General features: G+C 46.2%; 2 protein-coding genes across 2 annotated transcripts; one reads left to right on the forward strand and one right to left on the reverse strand.

The window, feature by feature from the left end:
- The first annotated feature begins 1,447 nt into the window (after nt 1-1,447).
- LOC117001747 (very-long-chain (3R)-3-hydroxyacyl-CoA dehydratase) lies at nt 1,448-12,375 on the forward strand. Its single transcript, XM_033070234.1, has 11 exons — nt 1,448-1,575; nt 1,980-2,022; nt 3,069-3,142; nt 5,082-5,246; nt 6,143-6,194; nt 6,561-6,671; nt 7,287-7,414; nt 7,915-8,027; nt 8,524-8,630; nt 9,342-9,473; nt 10,385-12,375. Exons 1-11 carry the CDS (start codon nt 1,489-1,491, stop codon nt 10,459-10,461), a joined length of 1,089 nt encoding a protein of 362 aa, XP_032926125.1. The 5' UTR covers nt 1,448-1,488; the 3' UTR covers nt 10,462-12,375.
- Nucleotides 12,376-12,522: 147 nt separating this feature from the next.
- On the reverse strand, nt 12,523-22,501 carry LOC117001746 (integrator complex subunit 14). The gene is made up of 12 exons (XM_033070233.1): nt 22,272-22,501; nt 21,908-22,168; nt 20,657-20,764; nt 18,245-18,400; nt 17,205-17,323; nt 16,644-16,786; nt 15,849-15,941; nt 15,207-15,351; nt 14,821-14,954; nt 14,612-14,730; nt 14,179-14,244; nt 12,523-13,345 (listed from the first exon to the last, which is right to left on the reverse strand). The coding sequence occupies exons 2-12, from the start codon at nt 22,127-22,129 to the stop codon at nt 13,094-13,096; spliced, it is 1,557 nt and encodes a 518-aa protein (XP_032926124.1). The 5' UTR covers nt 22,130-22,168; nt 22,272-22,501; the 3' UTR covers nt 12,523-13,093.
- Nucleotides 22,502-23,162: the final 661 nt, after the last annotated feature.

Below are 23,162 nucleotides of genomic sequence, written 5' to 3' on the forward strand. Positions count from 1 at the left end.
GAGCGGAGCGGGCGCCGCCTGCCGGCCGGGAGGACCAAGGGCAGGGGATGCGACATCACCCGGGCACGGGAACCGGGACACGGGACACAGGGACACCTTGCACAGGGACTGGGACACACTTCCCACAGGGGAAAGAAATTCCCAGCTGTAATAACGAGTGTTAAACCCTGGGCACACCGAGGCTCCAGTGCAGAAATGTGAGCCTCCAAAACAACCCAAGCTCCAGAGCTGTGAGCTCCCAGCCAAATGTTTCTATACCCCTGAATTTTGCTTTGCAAAGCACAGTCCCTATTTTCACAGGAAAATCTTTTCTGACCCCCTATAAATCAGAAAAAATTACTTTTCTGCAGGTGCTCCCTTCTAAATGCACACGCAGGTGGAAGCTCTGGGTCACACTGGGACCTGAGGGTTGGTTTTCCACACACGCTGCCCCAAAGGGTCTGTGGGGTTTGTGCTCCAAAATCCATCCTGGGACCATCGCTGCAGCTCACCCGACCTTCTGTGGCACTTCACAGCCCCAGGGCTGGCAGAGGGTGGGAATCCTCCATCCAGGGGCAGGCTGGGCCATGGAGCCGCTATCTCCACACCAGAGATTCACACAGAAACCCTGAGGCTGGGAGAGAGAGGCCGTGCCAAGGTGGGCCTGAAGGAGGATGGATTTGCTCTTGGAATGAGGATGGCTGTGGGAAACAGGCCCTCATGTGAGCTGCTGAGGGAGTGAGTTTTTGGAAACAGCAAGTCAATGCTGTCCTTTTTTAGCCTTATTATCATAGAATCATGGAATAGTGTGGGTTGGAAGGGACCTTAAAGCTCAGCCAGTTCCAGCCATAGGCAAGGACACCTAAATCAGGCTGTTCCAAGCCCCGTCCAACCTGGCCTTGGACACTTCCATAAATGAGGCAGCCACAGCTTCTCTGGATAACCTATGCCAGGGCTTGGCCAGCAGAAGGTCTATAATAATGAGCACATAATAATGACAGTGCTGAGAGTTCTAACAGGTTGGGCCTCAAGACTGCAGGATTGGTATTTGCAAAATTCTCATCAGCCTCTCCTGTCATGGCTGAGACAAGGTCAGTGTCTTCTACCAGGTAACATGCTACAGGACAAGGGAGACTGGCTTAAGTCGTGCCAGGAGAGCTTTAGTTTGGATACCACTGAAAATTTCTTCACAGAAAGGGTTGTTGAGCATTGGCACAGGCTGCCCGGGGAAGCGGTGGAGTCCCCAACCCGGAGGGATTTCAAACCATGGCGTAGTGGCGGCGTCGGAATGGTTAGTTCGGACCTTGCAGGGTTTAGCGGCTGTGCCTCAATGACTCCGAGCACACAGCCCGCGGGAGCCGCCGAGGGCAGCAGCCATCGCTGAGGGTAGCAGCCATGGCGGCCCCGCCCGCCCCCGGTAACGCGCGCGGTGCGCAGGCGCGGGGCCCGCCCGGCGGGGCTCGGGGTGCGCAGGCGCGGGGGCGCCGCGGGCCGGTGCGGGCCGGGACGATGGCGGGGCCCAGCCTGCGGCCGCACGTGCACTGGGCACAGCGGCACCGCGAGCTCTTCCTGCGCGTGGACCTCAGCGACGTCCGGGTACGGCCGCGACACGTGGGGACACCCGGGGGGACTCGCCTGCGGGGGGTGGCGGGCAGGCTGACCTGCGGACACCCGGGGAGCGACACCTGGGTGACGCCGGGCAGGGACACCTGTGGGGGATTGGGTGCGAGGGTGGGGAGACTCACCTGGGGGACCCTGGGGGAGATCACCTGCAGGACACCTGGAAAGGCTGAGCTGGGGGACACCCTCGGGGCAGACTCGGCGGCGGGTGGGGAACACCTGCGGGACCCCAGGGCTGCCTCCCCTGCGGATCCCCGGGCGGGTCTCGCAGCGGGGCCCGGGGGGGCTGTGCCGGCGTGTGGCAGGCGGGACCTCCGGGTGGGTGCAGTGACCCCCGCGGGTTCGTGAGCTGCCAGCTAATACGTGTTCTCCCTCCGCAGAACCCGGACATCACCATCACCGACAATGTCCTGCACTTCAGAGGTACGGGCTCCATCGGGGGGTCTCAGCCTGGCCCCACCCCGGGGGCGTCCCCATTGTCCCCATCGTGGGGTTCCCATCAGTGCAGGAGCCACCGTGCTGGGCACGTTCAGATCCACCACAGTCCCACCCACAGCCCTCTGTGTTCCAGCCCTGGTAACCACAACAGGCCCTATCTTATCTAACAAGAAAACCCCAACCTCCCCATATTTAAATACCAGTGGAATTTCCATATATCCTTCCCATCCCAGGCCAGCCAAACCCCCGAGATAACTCTCAGCAATTTTTCTTTTCACAAAGACCTTGTGTGCAATTCTTATCGAGCCTCCACATCAGGAACTAGTGCTCCATTTGGAAACTAAAGCAGATCTCGCCCTGAAATATGAGTTTTTTGCAGCTGGACAGCTGCACATTCCAGCACCACGGAGTTTTTTAAGATGTCTCATTAGGAGCTGCTGTCTCCTTGGTGAGCTGCAGCCAGGCCATTTGATAGGAGGGTGTTGCACATCGTGTTCTCTTTGGGATCAGTTTACGGCGTGGAAGGGTGGGAATTAAACAGAGTGCAGAGTTTGGAGCCCTTCTGGGGACAGGATCGATGTGGGAGATGACAAATGAAGCCTGGTAAGTGCCCTGCTATTGGGAGGGACTCCCCACAGCACCTTCCCACACAGCCAGCAGCACCCATCTCCCTGGGTGCTCCATTGTGTGAGGCTGGACCTCTCAAAGGCAGGAGATTCTCAGCTGGATTTGAGTTATCCATGAGCAGCCTTTTGATCCCCTCTTTTGGGAATCTGACACTCTGCCTTCCTGCAGCAGGGACCCTTTTCCAGTGTGGTGCAGACCTGCAGCAGCTTTAGCTGCTGACTCCTGTGTCTGCCCCTCCAGGCAACGTTTTGGTGTCTTCCCTGTGACTGTGTGGTTTTCTCCTGCTTCTCAGGAAGGCAGGAGGAAAGTGCTGTGAATAAATGCTGAGTATTTCTGTGTACTGACTATCCTGTGCAGGTGGAGTGTGTGGAACCTCACACTGACTGTCAATTCTTGTCTTTTAGCCCAGGGTCACGGTGCCAAAGGAGACAACATCTATGAATTTGAGATCGAATTCCTCGAGCCAGTTGAGCCTAAAGTAGGTATTTTTACTTCTCTAATTCTTGCAAAGAAAAAAGTAAATTTTGAAGGACTTGAAAGGAAAATGGCTGTGCATAAAGTTCCCAATATACTGTTTAAATTTTTCTGATAACTCTCTAACAGCCAGCTCTGTGGCAGTCCTGTGTGCCATTGTGTTGTTTTAATGCAAATCACCTTGCTGGAGCTGGTGCTTGCATGGACCAGCTTCAGTAGACATTTTCTTGTTTCACTTGTTACACAGCAGCTGTAAGTTTTTTAAAGGATGTGTAGCAGCAAAATAATGGGAGAATCTGGCAATGTGTTGTTTGATGCAACCTTGACTGGAGGTCAGGGGAACATTGTGCAGTCACTGTGATGTTTCATGGTGTCTTTTGTAGCTGGACAAAAGAAGAGAGTCAGGAGAATTCGTGTTTCTGGCTTGAGCAGATTTCTTAGGTTGTGATGTGTTGTGGCTCCTGTTGCAGAAATCTTGCCTTAATTCCTGTTGCAGTCTGGGTGGAAAGAGCTTGGCTTGAAAAGCCATCCCTCTGTGTTATTCACATCTGTCTGTCCCTATCTCTCAGAGCTGTTAGGGGCACAGGAGAACTTGGGCTTTGTTCCTGGGCAGGATTTGTGCTGCTTATTCCTGGCTGAGTTGGGATAACTCCAGTCAGACCAGGAGCCACTGTTCACCTCTGCTTTTCGGCAGGGAAGGAGACCATGGGAGGGTGAATTTCCAGGCTCTGTCAGCAGGAACATTTCTGGTGAGGCTCCTGCCAGATGTGGAGTGGCAGACAGTGAACAGCTCCTGGTTCCAGGGTCTGGTCACTGCCTTTTCATCTGCCTGGTGTACAGTGTGGGAGAGGTGCCTGTCTCTGCCTGTGCCTGTCTCCTGTGCTGGCAGACACAGGCTCTGCTGTGAGCCAGGCCTGGAAGGCAAGTCCTTGCCTCTGCAGAGCAGCCTCCTTCCAAAAATCATCACTCTGAGTCACTGTGGAGGGATGGAGAACAGACTGCTCTGTGTAACTACAGATGCTCAGGACCAGGAAGTGTCACAGTCCAGGGTTTTCTCCTTTAGTTTTGATGTGCACAGTGAGTTCCCCTTGCTGGTACCACGTTGGCCAGCAGTGAGAAATGGAGCCTGTGGCAGACAAGGACAAGGTTTAGTAGCTGTAAATTCTGTAAATTACAGCTGCAGCCTTCAGATGTCTGAGGAGCATCCAGCCAGCCTTGACAGAGCAGAGCTGGTGTAATGTGCTCAGTTTGGAGTGCAGCTCATGCAGCAGTTTCAGCTGGTCTGAGTGAGAGGCACTGCAGTGTGGAGCAGCCTGGGTGGTCAGGAGGGTGGGCTCCATGGTGACAGTGCCATGGGCTCCAAAGTGACAGTGCCATGGGCTCCAAGTGACAGTGCTGTGGGCTCCAAGGTGACAGTGCCATGGGCTGTAAGGATGGAGAGGTTCTGGGCTGCCACTGTGCAGGTGGAGAGGCCTTGTGGGGTGCCAGTGACCACACTGCCTGGTCTGTGAGCTCACCTTGCCTCCAGGTGTTCCCTAAGGCTCTTAGCTCCTTCTCTTGCTGCAGCAGGGGTCACATGGGGTCCCCTGTTTAGACATGTACCTGTGGCTGCTGGCAGTGTTATTTTTACTGCTGGCTAGAGGAGGTGGGTGGCTCACAGTACCAAGTGCAAGAAGGTGTAAAGCCAAGATCAGGGGTTCTGAGAAGGCTGGCACTGGGGTCTCTGCTAGCTCTGTGGTGGGATGCAGTGGTGCTGTGATATGGGCAGGCTGCTCATCAAGCTGCCATCTTCAACTGGACTTTGCTTGTGTGCCTTGGGTGGCAGAGAGAGATTTGTGCTGCAGCAGTTGTGTCATCCCTGCCTTCTTGAAAAGGGGAGCTTGGCTGTCAACTCAGTCTCAGAGCTTGTTTCTTTGGACTTTTGCTGATGTGTCTGCCTCCAGCCTGTGTGCAGGATGACCCAAAGGCAGCTGAACATCACTGTGCAGAAGAAAGAGAGTAACTGGTGGGAGAGGCTGACCAAGCAGGAGAAGCGCCCGCTCTTCCTGGCACCCGATTTCGACCGCTGGTTGGACGAGTCGGATGCTGAAATGGAGCTGAAGGAGAAGGTCAGTCCCGTGGGCACCTGGAGCTTGTGCTGCCAGTTACAAAGCAAGGACAGCTGTTCTCCTGTGCCTGAACCTGCACTCTTCATTTAGCAGCCTGGCATGCTGATTGTTATTGCTGTTCTATATAGAGTTGGTTCATATTGTAAGCAGGAATTTGGAAACAGGCACATTTCTGGTTGGGACTGGAACTGGAGGCTGTGTGCTAGCTCCTTGCATGTGCCCCTTGCCCAGTGTCCTGATCTCTAGAGGATCATGTCACTCTGCCATGTGGAGCCAAAGCAGTGAGTCCTGGCCATTGTCTGGCTGGGAAGCAGGGATTGCTGAGGCTTTCCTGAGCCCCAGGGCTGGCCCTGCTGGTGCATTCCCACTGTCTGGTGAGCTTGAGCAGCTTACTGAGGTGGGCAGATGCAAGATGGACTTGGAAGAGACTTGAACAGACCACATTGCTGCAAATCCCTTTTACAACATCCACTGCCCTGTTCCTCTCACGGAGCAGAGAGGGGCACTGCAGTGCCAGGACTCAGGAGCTTTGGGAAAGGTAGGCAGAGAACCTGGGCTGGATGTTCTCTGTTCTCTTCGGGTTGCTGGTGGGTCATGTAAGAAACAGCACAGTCATAACTGAGAATTAACACAGAAAGCAGAGGCTTTTTCAGCAAAAGCATTAATTACTAGAACAAGCCACACTGTGAGGGCAGGATAACTGGTTAACACCCTCTGGCTTTTACTGTACTATAATTTCTGGATGATTAATGTGCTGTTTTATGCTGGTGAAAATTTAAACCTTCTAGCTACTGGGTGCTTGGCTGAATTTTAAACCCACTAGCTTTGCAGTAGTATAGTTAACAAATCACTTGCTAATTACAGTAAGTCTTTAAAACCTTATCCTTCATCTTAAGGAAGAAGAAAAGATTAACAAAATGAAAATAGAATCCAGAGTCCCAAAAGACCGTAAGTAACTGCATTTTTTTGTGGGTAAAGTGGGATTTAGAAAGTTTGTTCACACTTTGTGAACCTCAACTCTTAAGGAGCAGTTTTCAGTGGCTTGGTGTGTCTTAGAGGGGGATCTTTGAATTGTGAGCTATTAGAAATTTAATAAAAATGGACTGAAGTTTCCTGGGAATGTCAAAAGTCTGACTACCAAGAATTGAGTTCTGGCAGATGGTGGCAAAAGCAGAACCCCCAGGGCACCCAACAAGGCTTTTATTACAATCAATAACTTCACTTTTCCTGACAAGCTTTATTCTCAGAAAGCCTGGTTTGCAGCTCTATTACCATTGCACTCTGCTCACCTGATGTGTTTATTATTGATTTTAGCCTTCAAACACCTGAAGAAGGGATACCTAATCATGTATAATCTTGTACAGTTTTTGGGATTCTCTTGGATTTTTGTGAACATGACAGTACGACTGTTCATCTTAGGAAAAGGCAAGTAATGCACTATTTTATTTATATTGGAGGGTCTGAGTTGACTTTCAGTGTTGTTTTAAGATATTTTAAATAGCAAAATCTAAAGGGAGACATATTTAGGAACAAAACCATGAATGCATTGCCAAAGAGCACAATGAAAGCCTTTCAAAGGTCATCAAAATGTCAAGGGCAGGAAAATACTGTCCCCTTGTAAATCACAGCTGTGTACTTTGTGAATGATACTTGTGCTCAGCCAGGATCACTTCTAACAAAATCAGCTGAAGCAAAATGTCTCGCTCACTGCAATGTTAATGTTTTTGAAAATGATCTGGATAGAATATTTTGTTTTTGAAGCAGGAACAATCCATTCTGTTGAAGTACAGCACTATTGCCTTTTTTGTAAAGCAATTACTGAAATAGCTCTTGATCCTTCTGTGTGTGAAATGGAGCAGTGTTTCTGACCCAACTGCTGTGAGTTCAAGATAAGGCCTATGAAGAACTTATGTAATTATGCATCATGTTTTTCTCAAATACAACCAGAATCCTGTTATCACAAGCTGTGCTGCTGCACCAGCTTCCTGAGCATGGAAATTCACTTGTTCCCTAAAATGGTTGGTTTCCTGTGTCTTACAGATTCCTTCTATGACACATTTCACACTATTTCTGATATGATGTATTTCTGTCAGACCCTGGCATTAATGGAGATCATGAATTCACTAATAGGACTGGTCAGATCACCAGTGTTACCTTCTGTAATGCAGGTAATATTTCTAAATTCTTCTCCTTCATCTTATCTTTAAAGTAAATATTTATTTTACACAAGTGTTGAGACTCCTTAAGTAAGTGATGCAACCTCACTGGCACTGGACTAGAGGATTTCTTATTCACAAGGCAGGAATCCATGTTCCCAGTCTTGGCTGTGACAGGCTGTCTGTCTCCTGCCATCACCTGGGTAAGGGAGTGCAGGACAGCAAAAGCAAGAAGCTGATAAAAGTACATGACTTTGATTTGGTGCCCTTTTTATCCTGGTTGTGGTTGTTGTGCATAAAAATGAGCATGGGGGATTTAAGACTGGATCCCTTGCACTGTACCTAAATACAGAGCAAGATGCCACTTGTGAGCAGCAGGTCACAGCTCAGCTGTGAGTTAGGTGTGTGCTCAGCTGTGTGAGGAGTAGGTATCTTGTGTTTCTGACAGCAAGGACTTGCCCTTTCTTTTGATGAAGAGTGAATGTTCCTTAATATGTTTTTTTCTTTAATAGATATTTGGAAGAAACTTCGTTTTGTTTGTTATCCTTGGAAGCTTGGAGGAAATGCAGAGCAAACCTGTGGTGTTCTTCATATTTTATTTCTGGAGTATCACTGAGCTGTTCAGGTTGGTGGGATTTTCCTCCTACCAAGTGTGCACAGAACAAAGTGGTTGTTCCCAAGAACTCTGTAAAGAAGATTTTGATCATTGTATTTTTTGGAAGAATTAGCTCCAGAGGGTAAAAGCTCCTTGAGCCATGGATTGTTCACAGCCTTCCTTCACCTGCCAAAAACTGAGGCAGGGTTGGAGTCTGAAAGTGATACTGCCCTGTTTCTTTATTTCTTTGTTGCTTTGAATTTCCATTTTTCAATTGAGGTCTTTATCTTTGAAAAGAAGTTCTTTTGAAAGGTTTATTAGGCAGCCAGGCAGTTCATCCCTGTGTTCAGAATGACTTGAGCTCTGCAAACTGCCCAAAAACTTTGTGTCCATCACCATCCCCAGGGACAATGCTTTGAATGTCCTTGTGTCATCTGGGAATTGTGTTGAGCACACAGTGTATATACAGAAGATAATTCTAGCAGTAGTTTCCATGTTAAGGTGTTTGTTTCCCCTCACACTGTAGGTATCCCTATTACATGCTTTCCTGCATTGGAATTGAATGGAAACCACTCACCTGGCTCCGTTACACTGTCTGGATCCCTCTCTACCCCTTAGGGGGCTTGGCAGAAGGTACCTCCTTAAAACAGTTCACTAAATACTGAATTGGAGGCTGGGAAAATAACTCAATCTCTTTTCTGGTAGCTGAACTTACAACAGTAAAATAGAACAACAGATAAATAGATTTTCTTTGAGGTGAACCAAATATAAGCATTTTGTCTTTCATGCTGAATCAAATATTCTTTTCAATTTGATGTGAGAAGAACTCTTCCTTTTGGAGGAAAGACTCCCTTTCTGGAGGGGGAAGTAAAGGCAGTGAAGGGACAAGCTCTGCTGACCCAAAGCTTTGTCTGCTGGCCTGACTTGCTCAGCCTGGCCTGGGTTCACACCAGCTCCCAGGTTTGATATTACCTTGTAAATCACTGCAGAGGACAGGCAGGGGCTCATTCCTGTGTTGCAAACCTGTGAGCCAGGAGGAGCTTTGGGCATTGCCCAACACTGAGCAGGGGGAGGAGGAGTGTGCCTGTTTCATTGCTGGGGGTATTTCTGGATGGCAGATCCTGCTGGCACAGGCCCTGGGGCTGCAGCTGTGTGTGAGAACAGAGTCTCACCAGGAAGGTTCACTGCTGCACCCCCCTCCCTACTGCATGTCCCACACCTTCACAACTGCTGTCATTAATCAGTGCTGGCAAATGAGAAGGGACTATGCTGAAATAGTTGGTGTGGGCTGGGTAATTACATATTTTATCTGTACTTGGTAATGATGTGACCTTCTGCTTTCAGCTGTCTGTATTGTTCAATCCATTCCAATCTTCAGTGAAACAGGGAAATTTAGCCTGGGATTGCCAAATCCACTGAACGTCACAATCCAGTTTCCATTTGTGCTTCAAATATATCTTATAGCCTTGTTTTTAGGTAAGCATTTAATTATATTTCTCAATATTGAAATAAAAAGGCTAGTTTCCCCCTGAATAACTTGATTTTTCAAAGAAAATGAAATTCCTGCATCTTGGGGACCATGGCAACACAAAATTACTTCAGTTTAAGCATTATCCTTGTGGATTTTTCATGTAAGTTTGTCAGTGATAGAGAGGAACCCACCTCCAATGAGCTCTGATTAGCCACCAAAAAGGTGATCTTGGTAACAAATTAGCAGCATAAACTTGACTTAAAGGAGTATTTTTTACATGTATTTACAACCACAGTATACTTAGTTTCACCTTTTATGGGGCATTTAAACTTTGGAATGATGTAGTGGCAATCTCAACATAATTTCAAATTGAAGTAGTTTAGTTAAATGTTGCAATATAATCACAAATGCAACATGTTTTTCCAGGAAACAATCTAGAATTCTCTTTACCTAGTACATTTAAAGAAGAAAACCTGCTTGAGACATACTTGCTTTACACAATTTAACTTCCTTGTACCCACACCCACACTGGGAATACACAACTCACCACAATCTAACAGAATTTTAAACTGCACTTTCACTAGATTCCTCCTGCTCACAGACATTGCTTAAGGCCACCCTTCAGTTGAGTTTCACTCTGAAATACCTGGTTCATCCTCCTTAGCTCTGCCCAGCTGGTCTCACAACTTCTTAAAGGTGACAGACCAACCTTCCAAGGAGCCCTTTACCAAACAGCAACTCCTGCCTCAGCAGGACAAAACCCTTCCATTAGCTTTCCCTGCTGTACACAGCCCTAAATAATTTATTTTGTTGTGTGGGGGTTGGGATCTGCTATTTTTTTCTTTTAGATCTGGTACAGCCATTTAGCAAAAAAAGATGCAGTAATGTCCTACCTAAAGGCTTCTTTCTTTTCCAGGGGTATTTGTAAACTTCCGCCACCTCTACAAGCAAAGGAAACAGCACCTTGGACCAAAGAAGAGGAAGATGAAGTGAAGCAGGACTGCAAAGCTTTTATCTCACCTGGGGACAAGATAAGCCTCTAATTCTTACGGTTTTTCCCACTGTAATGCAAAGAATTTTGTAAAATGAAATGACCACGCTAGATTTCATGATTTCATAGTGAATTCAGGTAACATTCCCTTATACTGGATTTTGTTCCCTTTCCATCATCTATGCATGGCATTTACCACTGAACATTTAAATGTGTATCCTGTCAACCAGCATATTAGAAAGAAATCCTATTATCTGCATATGATATGCTTATAATCAGTGGAGCAGCACTAACTAGAAATAGTGTTTATCTTTTAATTGGAGATTTGCTCTTTCAATATTGCATGCAGATAGGGCTTCTGATGTGGGATATGCTCTTAGCTGGCCTGTGCTGTTCCTGGGAGGCATCCTGATGGCAGGAGGAGGCACAGTCTGAGGCCACTGTGCAGTGTTTGGGTGTTTATCAACCACTGGGATAAAGTTACTCAGCACATACCCCCCCTTTTCTTCTGCAGCATTATTGATGGTGCAGAATTAAAACTGGAAGTAGCTAATGCTGATTTAAATGCTACCAACTTAAGTCTGTTTCTAGTTGAGCCTGAACAGAATAGGAGCTCTGTGTGGACCACAGCAATGTGTATTCCTGTAGCAACACATCTTATCCAATCATTAAGGAAAGGAAGCTGCCACTGAGGGCAGAAATGCTTTCCTGGTCGGTAGAGCAAGCACTGAAATGTAACAAAGCAAGGGAACACAGGTTCCAGCTTTCCCCTGGCACGTGAACCCCAACAGAACTGCATCCAAGCCATGCAGAGGGAGAATGTGGAATTCTCATGGGAGATGGGGCCCCTCTGATCCATCCTGCTGGGGCTGTGGTTCCTGTATTTCCAGCTTTCAGCAAGGCAGCAAAGTCACTTTTCTGCCTGCATTTAGGGGTGCAGCAGAGAAGCTGGTGTATCTGGTTTGACTAGCCCCAGGGGGGATGGAACAGAGGGTCAAATAAACTGTGTTATTTAGACAGCACATATCACATCTTAGTAAGGCAGGTCCCACACAGGGTTTGAAGGACCCATTTCTCTTTGTTTGCTTTTACCACCACCACTACTACCAAAACAAAGCAAACCTGCCCCCACATTTCAGACACATCTGCTGTCTCACCTGGAAACCTCTGGCTCAGCTGACTTTATTTCAGCCTGTCCTTCACACTGAGCACCTGTAGTGAATCCCAGATTCCTCTGGCCTCCTTAACCCAGTTTAGAAATGTACAGAAAGTTTACTCTAAACTGTACTGTGGTTATGAACAGGTTGTTTCCCAACTGCCACTGCCCCAGGGCACTGCAGAGCAATGCCAGCAATCCAGAACAGACACTGAAGCTGAGATTAGCTTCGTGCCATGTTACTATTTATCTTTTTCTACTGTAAAACAATATAAACCCTCCAGAAAATTATTTTATATATATAAAAATTAACAAACAGCAGAAGGTTTGTGATATGGACCCAGTGCTTGTTACTGTAAATGAAATAGTGTTATAAGGAGACTTTAACAGAGAAGCAGTACAAGCTCCATGCTGCATTTCACAAATTGTGTTCTGTCAACACGAGGCGTGGTACAACTTCTCTTTGGGAGAAGCACAGCCTACTTTACTCAGGAGAGTTGAGTACTATTTACACAATATTTCACTTAGCACACACTGTACCTATGTGTTTGAAGTATGTGAAAGGGTTGAATTAGCTGAACAGCAAGGATCACTTTCATACTTTAATTTCTCTGCTGGGCATTTAAACCTCTGTTATGAAATCTGTATGTATTCATCAGTGAAATTGTGGTACCTAGTGCTAGCTGTCACAGATCTTACACTACTGAATTTTAGTCCTTCAGAAAGAATGTGTTTCTATTAATAAAGATTTACAACCAAATTTTGCTTTAGTTCAGTTGTTTGTTCGTTCAAATTACACAACTTTCTGAGAAGTTGTATAAGAGATAAACAGCTGGGACCTGAGCCTTCACCAGGTCAGTGTTTTGGGCCACACAGCCTGGTTCTATGAAAATGGAACAAATCCAACTTAAATTTTCATGAAGAATTACTCTTTATTTGTATTATGCAAATAAAAAACCATTTGTCCCAAGATCAAGTTACTTTCAGAAGCACTGCAGTGCAAGTACAGACTGTCTGTCCAGTTGGACATAAAGTCAGCGCCAACACCCCAAAATCAGCTCCATCTGATCTTGCAGGGTGCTTCTCACACCTTTCTTTGGACTAATCAAGTTGATGTTTAAAGTGTAGTAGCTGCCTTTTAGGATACTTTCACCAGTTCAGTTATGTAATAACTGCATTCTGGGAAGGCCAAAACCCAAGAAGTGCCTCCAATGGCATTTTTTTTCTCTCCTCACATGTACCAAATAACTTCCACCCATCATCCAACACCATCACTGGGTCTGGGACACTTTCCACAGTTTCCAGGTCTGACTAAAAGCCACCACAAACGAGCTATGTTTGTTTAGAGAGCACTGATGCAAAACTTCCCCATTTGGACAGGAAGTTCTTCAAACAGCAATTGAACAGGCCCTAAAAAGTAAACAATAAATTTTGAACCACTCCAGCCTTAATCTAGAGAAGCTCCCAAAACGGAGACTTCACATTCTCTCGGTGCTGCTACCAGAAAAGTCAGTCTGCAGAGGAGCAATGTTGTGCTCGTAGGCAGCATACTCCGAGGCTCCCGTACTCGCCACTTTGAGCTGCTGGGCAGCATGTGTGAGCTGGAAGGCGGCGTCGGGGTGAGCGGTGTCGGGGAGCAGGGTGCACTCCCTCTCCAGCATGTCTGCCACGCCCTTCAGCAGCTCCAGGAAGCCAAAGGCCAGAGCTGCCTTTCGCAAACGGTTCAGCTCCTGCAAAGACACAAAACTCCTCTTAAAGCCACTCCAAGCCTCCACATCGAGCGTGGGTTTCTTGTGTCTGTTTGTAAAGGTGATGATACTCACAGTGCAGCTGCTGGAAACTGCCCAGCTGCTCGTGGATAGAAAATCAGGGCTGAAGATAACTGTGATCTCGCCTTGATCCTTTCCTATAAACCTCTACTTCTTCCTTTTGTGCACTCAGCTATTGTACCTGCCTGCTTTGTCTGTGTCCCAGCAGGGCTCCAGCTGAGTCTTCAGTGACTGACTGCTGCCTTTAAGCACAGTGTCCAGTAAAATGTAGATACATTGATTTTTCTTCCCTATAAACTGAACAATGCTTATGTGCACTTAGGCAGGGTATTCATTCTTCAAGTCTCTGGAGGCTGCAGTACCAAACTGCTTTCAGCACTGAGCTTGCAAGAGCAATAATTACCTCCAGCTACAGTCAGCTTATGGATCATTCTGGTGTGGCCAAATGTGCCTGGAACTTTGTCTTTATCTGCTCCGGTTGTAGATAAAATGGAAGAGACATTTTCAAGACTCAGAATGACATCCTATTCCTCTATGATTATTTCTGGTAATTTCTGCCTGGACAACAGCATAAAATTTCACCATGGAAGTAGCAGAGGTCATGAGGGGCACTTGTAGACATGACACATCTGTGCCTGAAAATGTAGTGCCAGACCATTGCAATGACACCTCCTGTCTCACCTAACCACTCTACATTTTTGCAGAGCCTGCACAGAACACACAGTGTGGTTCCTCTGTCTAATGCACCACCACCACTATGGATCAAACCTAGGCCAGCCTGGAATGTTACTCACTTTATAGAAGGTTTGTGTTTTTTCAGGAAGTTTCCTTGCATTTCTCAAGATCTTCTGTACATCTGTCTGCAGAAAAGAGAAAAAAAAAACTTGGCAGCTTCTGGGGCAAGCTGCAGAACAACCCCCAACTCTTTATGGATAAATTATCCTGACCATTGACAAGACTGCAGCTCACAAAGACTGAAACATAACTGGTAATTATACTAAATTCAATAAACCAAGCCAGATGCTCTACTGGAGACACAGCTCCCATTAAACAAGCTATGCTTTCTGATTGCATTTTAATCACGACATTGTAAATTCTCAGTGTTTATAAAAATGAAAGAAAAGCCATAAAGCAATCACATTAAATAGGCAAGACCTGCACAGACTGCAGCTCCTGCTGAGATGGCTCCTGCTGCTCCAGGTAAAGCAGCACAACCTGGATCATTACCTGGAGGCCACTGGGTTTGATCCAGACAGTGACATTCTGAGCATAGCTGCGCTTGTTCTTGGGCTGCAAAGGGAAAGGGCTCTTATTGTCATCCTCCCCATAAGGATTTTCTTTTGCATCTGGGAGAAAGAAGAAATTACAGACTTAGCAACTAAAAATTGCCAAGATCATTCACACAACAGAGTTATTCAGAGGAGTGTGACCAGTACCTGAAATGGGGCCAAGCTGTGCCATCTTCCCCAGCCATGGGAGGGGCTCAGGACCAGGTTCAAAGAGTGACATCATGAGGTTTGATTTCTTCTTGCTATCAGCTTGTGAATAAAGCATTCCATACCACTCTGGCCTGTGGAAAAGAGCAAACCCTCAAACACTGAAAATCTTCCACCCTCTGCCTAGAATGTGCCTCCCTCTCACTGTGTGGAGGCTCAATGTTTGCAATTTGTACTGACAGAAACAAATCTGCAATTAAAAATCCACAGCTTAGTCTAGCAGTGCAGAGTTCTGCATAGAATACAGATATAAATAAACATAATTTATAAATAAAGCCTAAAAGAGCAAAGTAAGAGATTTTTCAGGCAGACATCCAGCTCCATACCCCAACTGGACGAGAGCCACCATGCCTTCCACCTTCAGGCTGCCATGTAATAAAACACAGAAGTTGGGGATTTTCCCAGCAATCTGATTAGCTGAATTCTCATCTTCAGTGTCATCTGTGATCCCAGGTCCCACCTCATCGCCCTCTGGGGAAGAATCAAAGCAAACAAAGAGAAAACATGAGAATAAACTCAAACACAAGAGTTCTGTTTCCATGACACCACCCTTTACTGTCTGCCTGCAAGAGTTAATTAATACTTTTGTAGAACAAACAGCTGCAGAAAGAACTGCTTGGGCAAAGTGGCACAATAATGATACATAAATATTCCACTGCATTGTACTCAGGGGTATTAAATATTCATCTTGCACCACATATTTCATGGGTCATTATTATTCTGAACAGGAAGTTTAGCATGTTCTATTAATAATGATGTTGTAAGGACCCTGGTCCCTCTATGAACTTCACAAAGAACACAGTATGCAAAATAAGAGAGCTTGTGGCCAAGGTTTTAATTTTAATGCAATCACACAAATATGACATCTGGTATTTTGATAAAGCAAAAAGAAACTGTGCTTCCAGTCTAAACCACATTACAAGGGAAGCCTAAAGTAGTTTTTGCTGAAATAAACCCAACTTGCTCACCTCTGTTAAGTGCAATGGGCAGTACCAAATGTCTGGACAAGACAGGAGGGCTGGAAATGTCAGCAATATCTACAAACCCAACAATTTCTAGATCTGCAGGGAGACAACAGATTTAAATTAGATTTAAGACAGTTTAAGTCACATTTAGAAATAACTGAAATGTATTCAGAGCCAATTTAACATCACCACTTCTTACACCACCAGGTTTTCTGAAGCAAAGACTAAAGGTAGCACAAGAGAACCCAAACTCAACTGGAGTGTAAAGGTCTTAGTAAGTTAGAAATACATAAAACACAGAACTTTTGAAGATGACTTAATACACACACAGACTGAGCTGTGCTGCTGGACACTTACACAACTGGGCACCTTGATATTTACACTGTACACAATCTTATAAATTCCAAAAGAGAAAACCCAAATACCTGCTGCTCATGGGAGCTGTGTCCACTAACAGCAGGGCTGGGAAGGTTTTTCTTTGCACAGTTGTTTTTAAAAATCATTTATCCTCCCTGAAGCTTAGGAGGGTGTTCATGGAAAGCAGCCTGTGACTGTCTTCCAGTCTCTACCCCTAGAAATTGGCACCCTGAGCTCTCAAAGTGCCTCCACCCTACTCCAGCCCTTTAGCCACGTATCCATGGATGAAGCAGGATGATATTTTTGTCCCACACACACCAAAAAATTACACAGAGACTGATCCTTGCAGAGACAAAGCAATAACTACACAGGAGGAGAGGTGGTAGTGAAAGGGCAGAAATCAAATGGATTTTAGTAAAAAAGCCATCAAAGATTTGTTACCTGTATTAATTGCTTTAGGAATGGGGTCTATTTCCTCATCTATAATGAAAGGCTCTGGTCTGGGAAACACTTGCACATCAGATGTTAAGTGGCCACACTTGAGGACAGCATGGAATGGTGTATAAGCCAGGTCTATTAGCTTTCTAGAACACAGTTATTAAGGAAAACATGTCAAATGAAAATAGTTTGTCTAAAGCACACTAATTTAGCTCCCAAACCTTTTTTAACTACAGTTAATTCAATAGTTCTAGTGTTGCTAAATGATGAAACAAAGCAGCATTATCCCACTCATGGCAAATGAACAATAATTATGGAAATTACAGCCTTCTATCTGCCAAGCATAAGCAGATGCTATGGTTTGGTTACAAAGATTAAAATAAATATTGACCAGAACCAGTGAAGGCCAAGATGAAATTACAGTTAACAAGATTATAAAATAATAATAAAAAAGAGTTTAATTAGAATATCTCATATCACCAGATTTCTTATTGTATTTGTTTTTCCTTTCAAGATACCAACTGGGGACCTTCCCAGAGTTCTGTTATCTACAAGTGTGCTCACCCAAACATGGACTGCACATTCTTCAGGCACAGGGGGCCATCAATGGTGAAAATCTGCCCTTCCCCATTGTTTAAATCAATGAGTCGTTCCAGGCAGTCTAAGGAATCTGTGCTTTGAAGCTGCAGAAAAATAAAGGGAAATATTTTTGTTGAGTGTTCTTTTTATTCTCTTTTGTACTAACCAATATTTTAAAAGAAAATAAACACAACACAGCAAAAAGCATCTGATTGGATGCTCCCATGATTTTTTGTTCTCTCTCTCCTTTCCAAATAAACCAACATTCTTTGTCTCGCAGGCAATGTTCTCTTTTTACTTATCAGAAATAGATGATTTATTTTAAATATTTTCCCAGTTATTTTGAGATGTAAACAGTGCTTCAATCCACCAGCTTAATCAAAAGCATCACCCTTGACAGAGATCATGAAGCTGAGATATCTAATTGATGCCTAAGCATCTGTAAAGGACACAAGAATACAGATGTCAAATCAAAAGCAATGCTATTAATAAAATGAATCTAAGGAATATTAGTCAAGTAGGCTGCTCTTTAAACTGTTTATGCAGCAGAATTCTAACCACTGTGAAAATCTTTAAAGCTGTGATTGAAATTTGCAAGAGAAGGAGAAAGGAGGAAGAAAATTGGCATCTTTCCTTCAGAACTAAGGGAAGCTGCTTTGAGCACTGGCTTGGAGACTTCAGTTTTCCCCTCTCACATTTCTACATACAGCTACTGCTTATAAGTGTTGAGCATCTCTGCAGCACAAGTCATTTATTCAAGAATTTAACTGCAGATTAAGAACAGCCCCAAAAACATTCAATGCAATTAATGCAGTAGTAATACAAACAGAGAAATTAAAATTCCACAATATTCCCCAGGAACAAACTGCCACGATTTATAAAGATTATGGTAACAATGCAATAAACCCTGAACTCCCCTTCACCCAGAACATCAACAAAACCTTAAGCACAAGAACATCAACACAATGGTCATTAGTTCAGAGAAGACCAACAATTATCCAATGCAACAAAGAATAAGACATCACCTCTTCCAGGTTGGCCATGCACATGACATAGAGCTTGGACGGGAACGGGAAGGGCAGAGGGAACCTGTTGCTTTCGCTGCGCTGGCTGTGCGTGGCCAGGGAGTGGCGCAGGGAGCCTCTGCCGATGCCCAGGCAGCCGTCGGTGACCAGGACAACCTGCAGGGAGCGGGGACACGAGAGAATTCAGCTGCACCGGTGTCCTGGGGTGATGCTATGGTGCTTGTATCCCCAGTCGTGTGTTTGTTTAGGTGAAGGTTTGTTTTGTCCCCTCCTCCACTGTCTGTGCTTAGGGGAGGCCAGGTTTGCTGCCTTTTGCTTTGCTGGCTTTTGCTTTTGCTTTTGAGTTAGTTTAGTTCCCTGGACTGGTTTTTTTTTGTTCTTTCTTTCTTTCCCTTTCTGTGTGCCATTTGAACCTGTTCTGGACCGGGACCTGGGAAACACCAAGGAACACCGGGAGCTGCAATTTGTGATCTGCAGTCATCCCAAGAGCCAGAGACTGATACCACTCACAGGAGAGATTTTCTGAGTTTGTCATCTGTTCATTTTCTGTTCATTTTCTTTTCTTGTGTTGGGCAGTGTTTTGTTTGTTAAATAAACAGGTTTTTTCCACTTTTCCTCTGAGGAAATTCTTCCCGAAGCCGGTGGTGGGGGGAGGAGTCGTGGGGGTTTTGTTTTCTGGGGGCTCTTTCCGGAGGTTTTCCCCAAATTTGCCCTAAACTAGGACAGCCAGGCACCTGAACACTCTCTGCTCCCACTGGATTTTCCTCCACCCAGACAGCCAAAGAACTGCCAGCAGAATTTCCAGAAAAAGCCCCATATCGAGGAGAAATTGAAGATTGAACCCTCGTGATTTACACAGCGGGCATGGGAAATAAATGTTTTCTTGGCATTAGGTAATTGCACTAGAATTTCAATCTCATACATTTCATTTTTAAGTGTACACTAGAAGCACAAAAAACTGCCTGTTACTGTTGGACTCAAAGATTCCAGGTTTATTTTCAGATGGATGATAAAGCCCATTTTTTTCTGCAGAATCTGGATACCAACTTAGCTTCCACTACAAGCCACAGAAACCTCATAAAAGGGTAATATTAGTGATCTTAATTCTTGCAAATACAGCTACAGTATGCTCACATTTTGCAGCAGAACTATTATACACACACTTTTCTATTCAAGTGCACATCCAGAGTCAATCCTTGTGGAAACCTGCACTAATTACACTGAATAATGGGATTATTTACACTCAGCTGTGATCAGAGGAGTAAAAGAGCTGCTCCTTCAATGCTGCATGGCAACAGCAGGCATGATTTCTGGCTGGTAGGTAAGGAAAACCAAATCCAATTGAAACCCCATGTGTAATTGCTACATCCAGCTTTGTATTCTCCCTTCATCCTCAGTCTCTCCTGCAGTCTCCTCAGAACTGCTGCTCACCAGTGATGTTTTCCACTACCCCAAGGCTGCACAGCACATTGCCCAGTGCCCTCCACCACCCCAGCACCTGAAGTGCCAGTAAAATGAGCTGTGACACAAATGAGAGACAAAACAGTTGAGGTCTAATCTCTGACTGGTTTTCACATCTTTTTTGTTCTTTGCTTTGAATGTTTTTTGCTGTCCCAAGGTGCCTTTTGTCCCTGTTGGATGATGAAGCACTATCCTTTTTCTCCTTAAAGATATTTGCTCAAGCATCTTCCCAGTTCACTGAGCTGCAAAATTACTGAACTTCAATCAAGTGTCTCAGAAAACTGAGGGTTAAAAGCAAACTCTGCCATAAGAGGCAGCAGATTTGGAAGGCTGAGAGCTTGGAGGGGTGAATGGGGTGTGTGAGCAGCTGCATGGCAAATGACTCATTTGGGAGAGAAGTCAGATCAAAACACACTCGGCTGCAGCCCCGCGCTGCTGGTTCAGAGCTGGAATTGTTGTAAGCCCTGGAAACCATCAGGGACTGCAGGGGAGAGGCTCCTGCATGTGGGACCACACCCTTTCCAAATGGAGTGAGGTTCCTGGGACAGCAGATTGCATCCAGATCAAACATCAGGGCTGCACAACAGCGCTCCTGAGCCACATTTTATAATCCACTGCACTACAATAACACATTGGGCAGGAAACAGTCTCATTTTTTTTGCTGCTGAATATTTTTCTAAAGATCACCTTCTGTTCATACTGCAGGTTTAGCCAAAATACTAATTCTTTGTGTTTTTGCAGCACCAGCATGCCTGAGAGCATTCCAAATTTTCAAATTACATTTACATTTCTATGTGCAACTCTCAGGAATACAATCAATCACAGAATCACAGGATAATTTGGGTTGGAAGGGGCTTTAAAGATCACCAAGTTCCAATCTCCCTGCCAGGGATAACTAAAATTAAACCAGTGAAATCAGCAGCGAATTTAAACCAGCGAAATCAGCCATACCTGGCAAGGAATTGCTGCCCCCCACTCCTGCTGGACAATATTGCAAACCCCCAGCAGCGCTGACTCCAAACAGGTTTTGTCATAATCATCCATGTTACTCAGGGCTTCCTGCAAAGACAAACACCACAGTCATTGCTGGGGGAATATCCCTGCCAGGAGACACCCAGCAGTCACTCACAGCTTGGAAGGAACTGTAACAATACCAACACAGCTCTTTAAGAGTGAATAAACACCTCTGCGTGTCTTAAAAAAGTGGAAACCTGAGGCAACATCTAGTGGGAAACATTTAGCTGAGAAAATCCTCGAAGGTGTCAGAGCAGCTCAAACTTCTTAGAGACTCACAGAGATCACAAGGAGTTTGTCTCACAAAAACTCTTTGGCAGAGAGAGAATAACAAACCCAAAACTTGCATCTGCATCCACAAACCAGCTTTTCTTCTAAAAGTGAAAACCTCACACTTAACACAGCATCACCAGGGTGCAGCTGTGAGGTGAACTTGGTAAAGGAGCCTGGTTGGGCTCTTGGCTTGCAAAATTCCTCAAATGAACTCTTAGGGAAGTGAAAAAGCAATCAGAGAGGATGCATAAACATAACAGAGAACAGCTTTCAAAATCTCTTTCAAAATCCCTGGACAAACCTAAACCATGGTGCCCTGTGACAGCAATGTGTCCTTTCCTCCTGCATGTGAGGGTCAGACACAAATGTGCCATTTTTACTGCAGAGGCTCCAGTGCTTTGCTGCATTGATGTGAAATTTCCCTCTTGGATGTTCTCCTTTCCATTTCCTCCTCCCAACTTCCCACCAGGCCTAAAATCACTTATTCTCACTCTTATGCTGTTTTGACTTCTACAGTCTCAACAGCAGCTTTTCTCTACCAAATCACTTGACCCAAAGCCTTTCTAAATGGTCCTGCTGGCTGCATCCTTTATCAAGAGCAAACCAACAACTACACATAAAAACAGGAACATCACAGAACCACTTACGGATGGAGCCCGTTCCTCCATCCCATTTTTAACTCCATCCCATTTTAGAGTCAATCAATCATACCCTAGTGCTCACCTGCAAAGGTGCAACAGGCAAAGTTCAATGTTTCAAACACACTGATTTCACCACCTTTAAAATAAGGACAATTCAAGACGTTGTGCACAGGATGATACCAAATCTCACAATGTCACTGTATTTTAGTGGTGCAACTGGCTGATTTTTTACAAATATCGACGGTTTATTGGTGTAAGTATTCACACCCCCTACCTGGAGTGTGTTGTAGTCTCTCGTGAAGGGCACCATCAGCTCCCAGAGGGATGAAAACACCACCAAGGCCGTGAACTCCAGCTTGTAGTTGGTGGCCATGTGCTCGAAGAGCATGGTGAGCCCGTGGGCAGCCAGGTGCTTGCGCTGGTACTCCTCGGAGCCCTCCACCGACACCGGCCGCGTCATGGACAGCGACACGTCCACCACCACCACCGTGGGCATGGCGAGCTGCTCCTCACGGACGGGACGGGCCGGGATCACCTGCCAGCAGCGGGACCGAAAGGCACAAATCATTATCAAACTGCGCTCGTGGAGCCACGCGTCTCGCCCCCTCACGCTGACCCCGGGGAGAAGCGACAATTACCCTTTTTCCCCTCAAAACGAGGGACTGAGCACGGATTCAGTGAATGCACGCTGAACCCCACACAGCATTTCCAGCAAGGCCTGGAGACGGCAGGAACTGGGGAAAGGGCGCAGCTCTGCCGCTCCGAGGGCGGTCGGGCAGGGATCCAGCCCTCCCTACAAGCATTCACCCTCAGCGGGGCTGTCCCCGGAGCGGCCCGGGCCGGGCGGCGGCGGCGGGCACGGAGCGGGGCGGCGGAAGGGAAATGGTGCTGCACAGCACGGCCCGCCGCGCCGCCATGAGTGCGCCTCGGAAAGCGTCCCCCCGGAACGCGCGGCCCGAGCGGGAAGGGCCGGGCCCCAGCGCCTCACGCAGCCCCTGAGGGCTGACACCGTGAGGGAAGCGGGAATGTGGGATGTCCGTGCTGGGGGAATGTGGTGCACACGTCAAATATGACCGCAAATAACCGCTATGTGTGGAGAAGGGTTTATGGATAAGCATCCCGGCTGGGCAGTGCACCTCCTTCTCCTGGTTCTATGTGGGAGTAGGGGGCAGGAGGCAATAAACTCCAGTGCAAAACTGGATGTACTCCTGAAATTGTGTGTTCAATAACAGTTTGCTTTAAAATTATCGGAGTCACAGAATAGTTTAGCTGGAAAAGCCCTCTATGGTCATCAAGTCCCACTGTTCCCCCAGCATTGCCAAGGCCACCAAAAGCCACGAGGGATGGTGCCACATCTATAAAGCTTTAAAATTTCTCCAGCGATGGGGACTCCACCACTGCCCTGGGCAGCCTGTTCCAATGCTGAACAGTAGGGAATTTTCAGTAAATTCAGTAGAGAACCTTTCAGTAGAGAAATTTTCCCCAATATCCAACCTAAATCTCCTGTGGCACAACCTGAACCGGTCCCT

Source organism: Catharus ustulatus, chromosome 12 (genome assembly GCF_009819885.2).
Source record: "Catharus ustulatus isolate bCatUst1 chromosome 12, bCatUst1.pri.v2, whole genome shotgun sequence".
In the NCBI taxonomy this organism is placed as follows: Eukaryota; Metazoa; Chordata; class Aves; order Passeriformes; family Turdidae; genus Catharus; species Catharus ustulatus.

What these genes read in the sequence shown, in the direction of transcription:
- LOC117001747 (XM_033070234.1), top strand. Translation starts at nt 1,489, where the DNA reads ATGGCGGGGCCCAGCCTGCGGCCGCACGTGCACTGGGCACAGCGGCAC. An exon ending in TGGACCTCAGCGACGTCCGG is followed by an intron (nt 1,576 to 1,979) that starts GTACGGCCGCGA and finishes CTCCCTCCGCAG; the next exon opens with AACCCGGACATCACCATCAC. An exon ending in TCTTATAGCCTTGTTTTTAG is followed by an intron (nt 9,474 to 10,384) that starts GTAAGCATTTAA and finishes TTTCTTTTCCAG; the next exon opens with GGGTATTTGTAAACTTCCGC.
- LOC117001746 (XM_033070233.1), bottom strand. Translation starts at nt 22,129, where the DNA reads ATGCCCACGGTGGTGGTGGTGGACGTGTCGCTGTCCATGACGCGGCCG. An exon ending in GGGCAGCAATTCCTTGCCAG is followed by an intron (nt 18,401 to 20,656) that starts GTATGGCTGATT and finishes CGCTCCCTGCAG; the next exon opens with GTTGTCCTGGTCACCGACGG. An exon ending in AAACACAAACCTTCTATAAA is followed by an intron (nt 13,346 to 14,178) that starts GTGAGTAACATT and finishes GTGTCTTTGCAG; the next exon opens with GAGCTGAACCGTTTGCGAAA.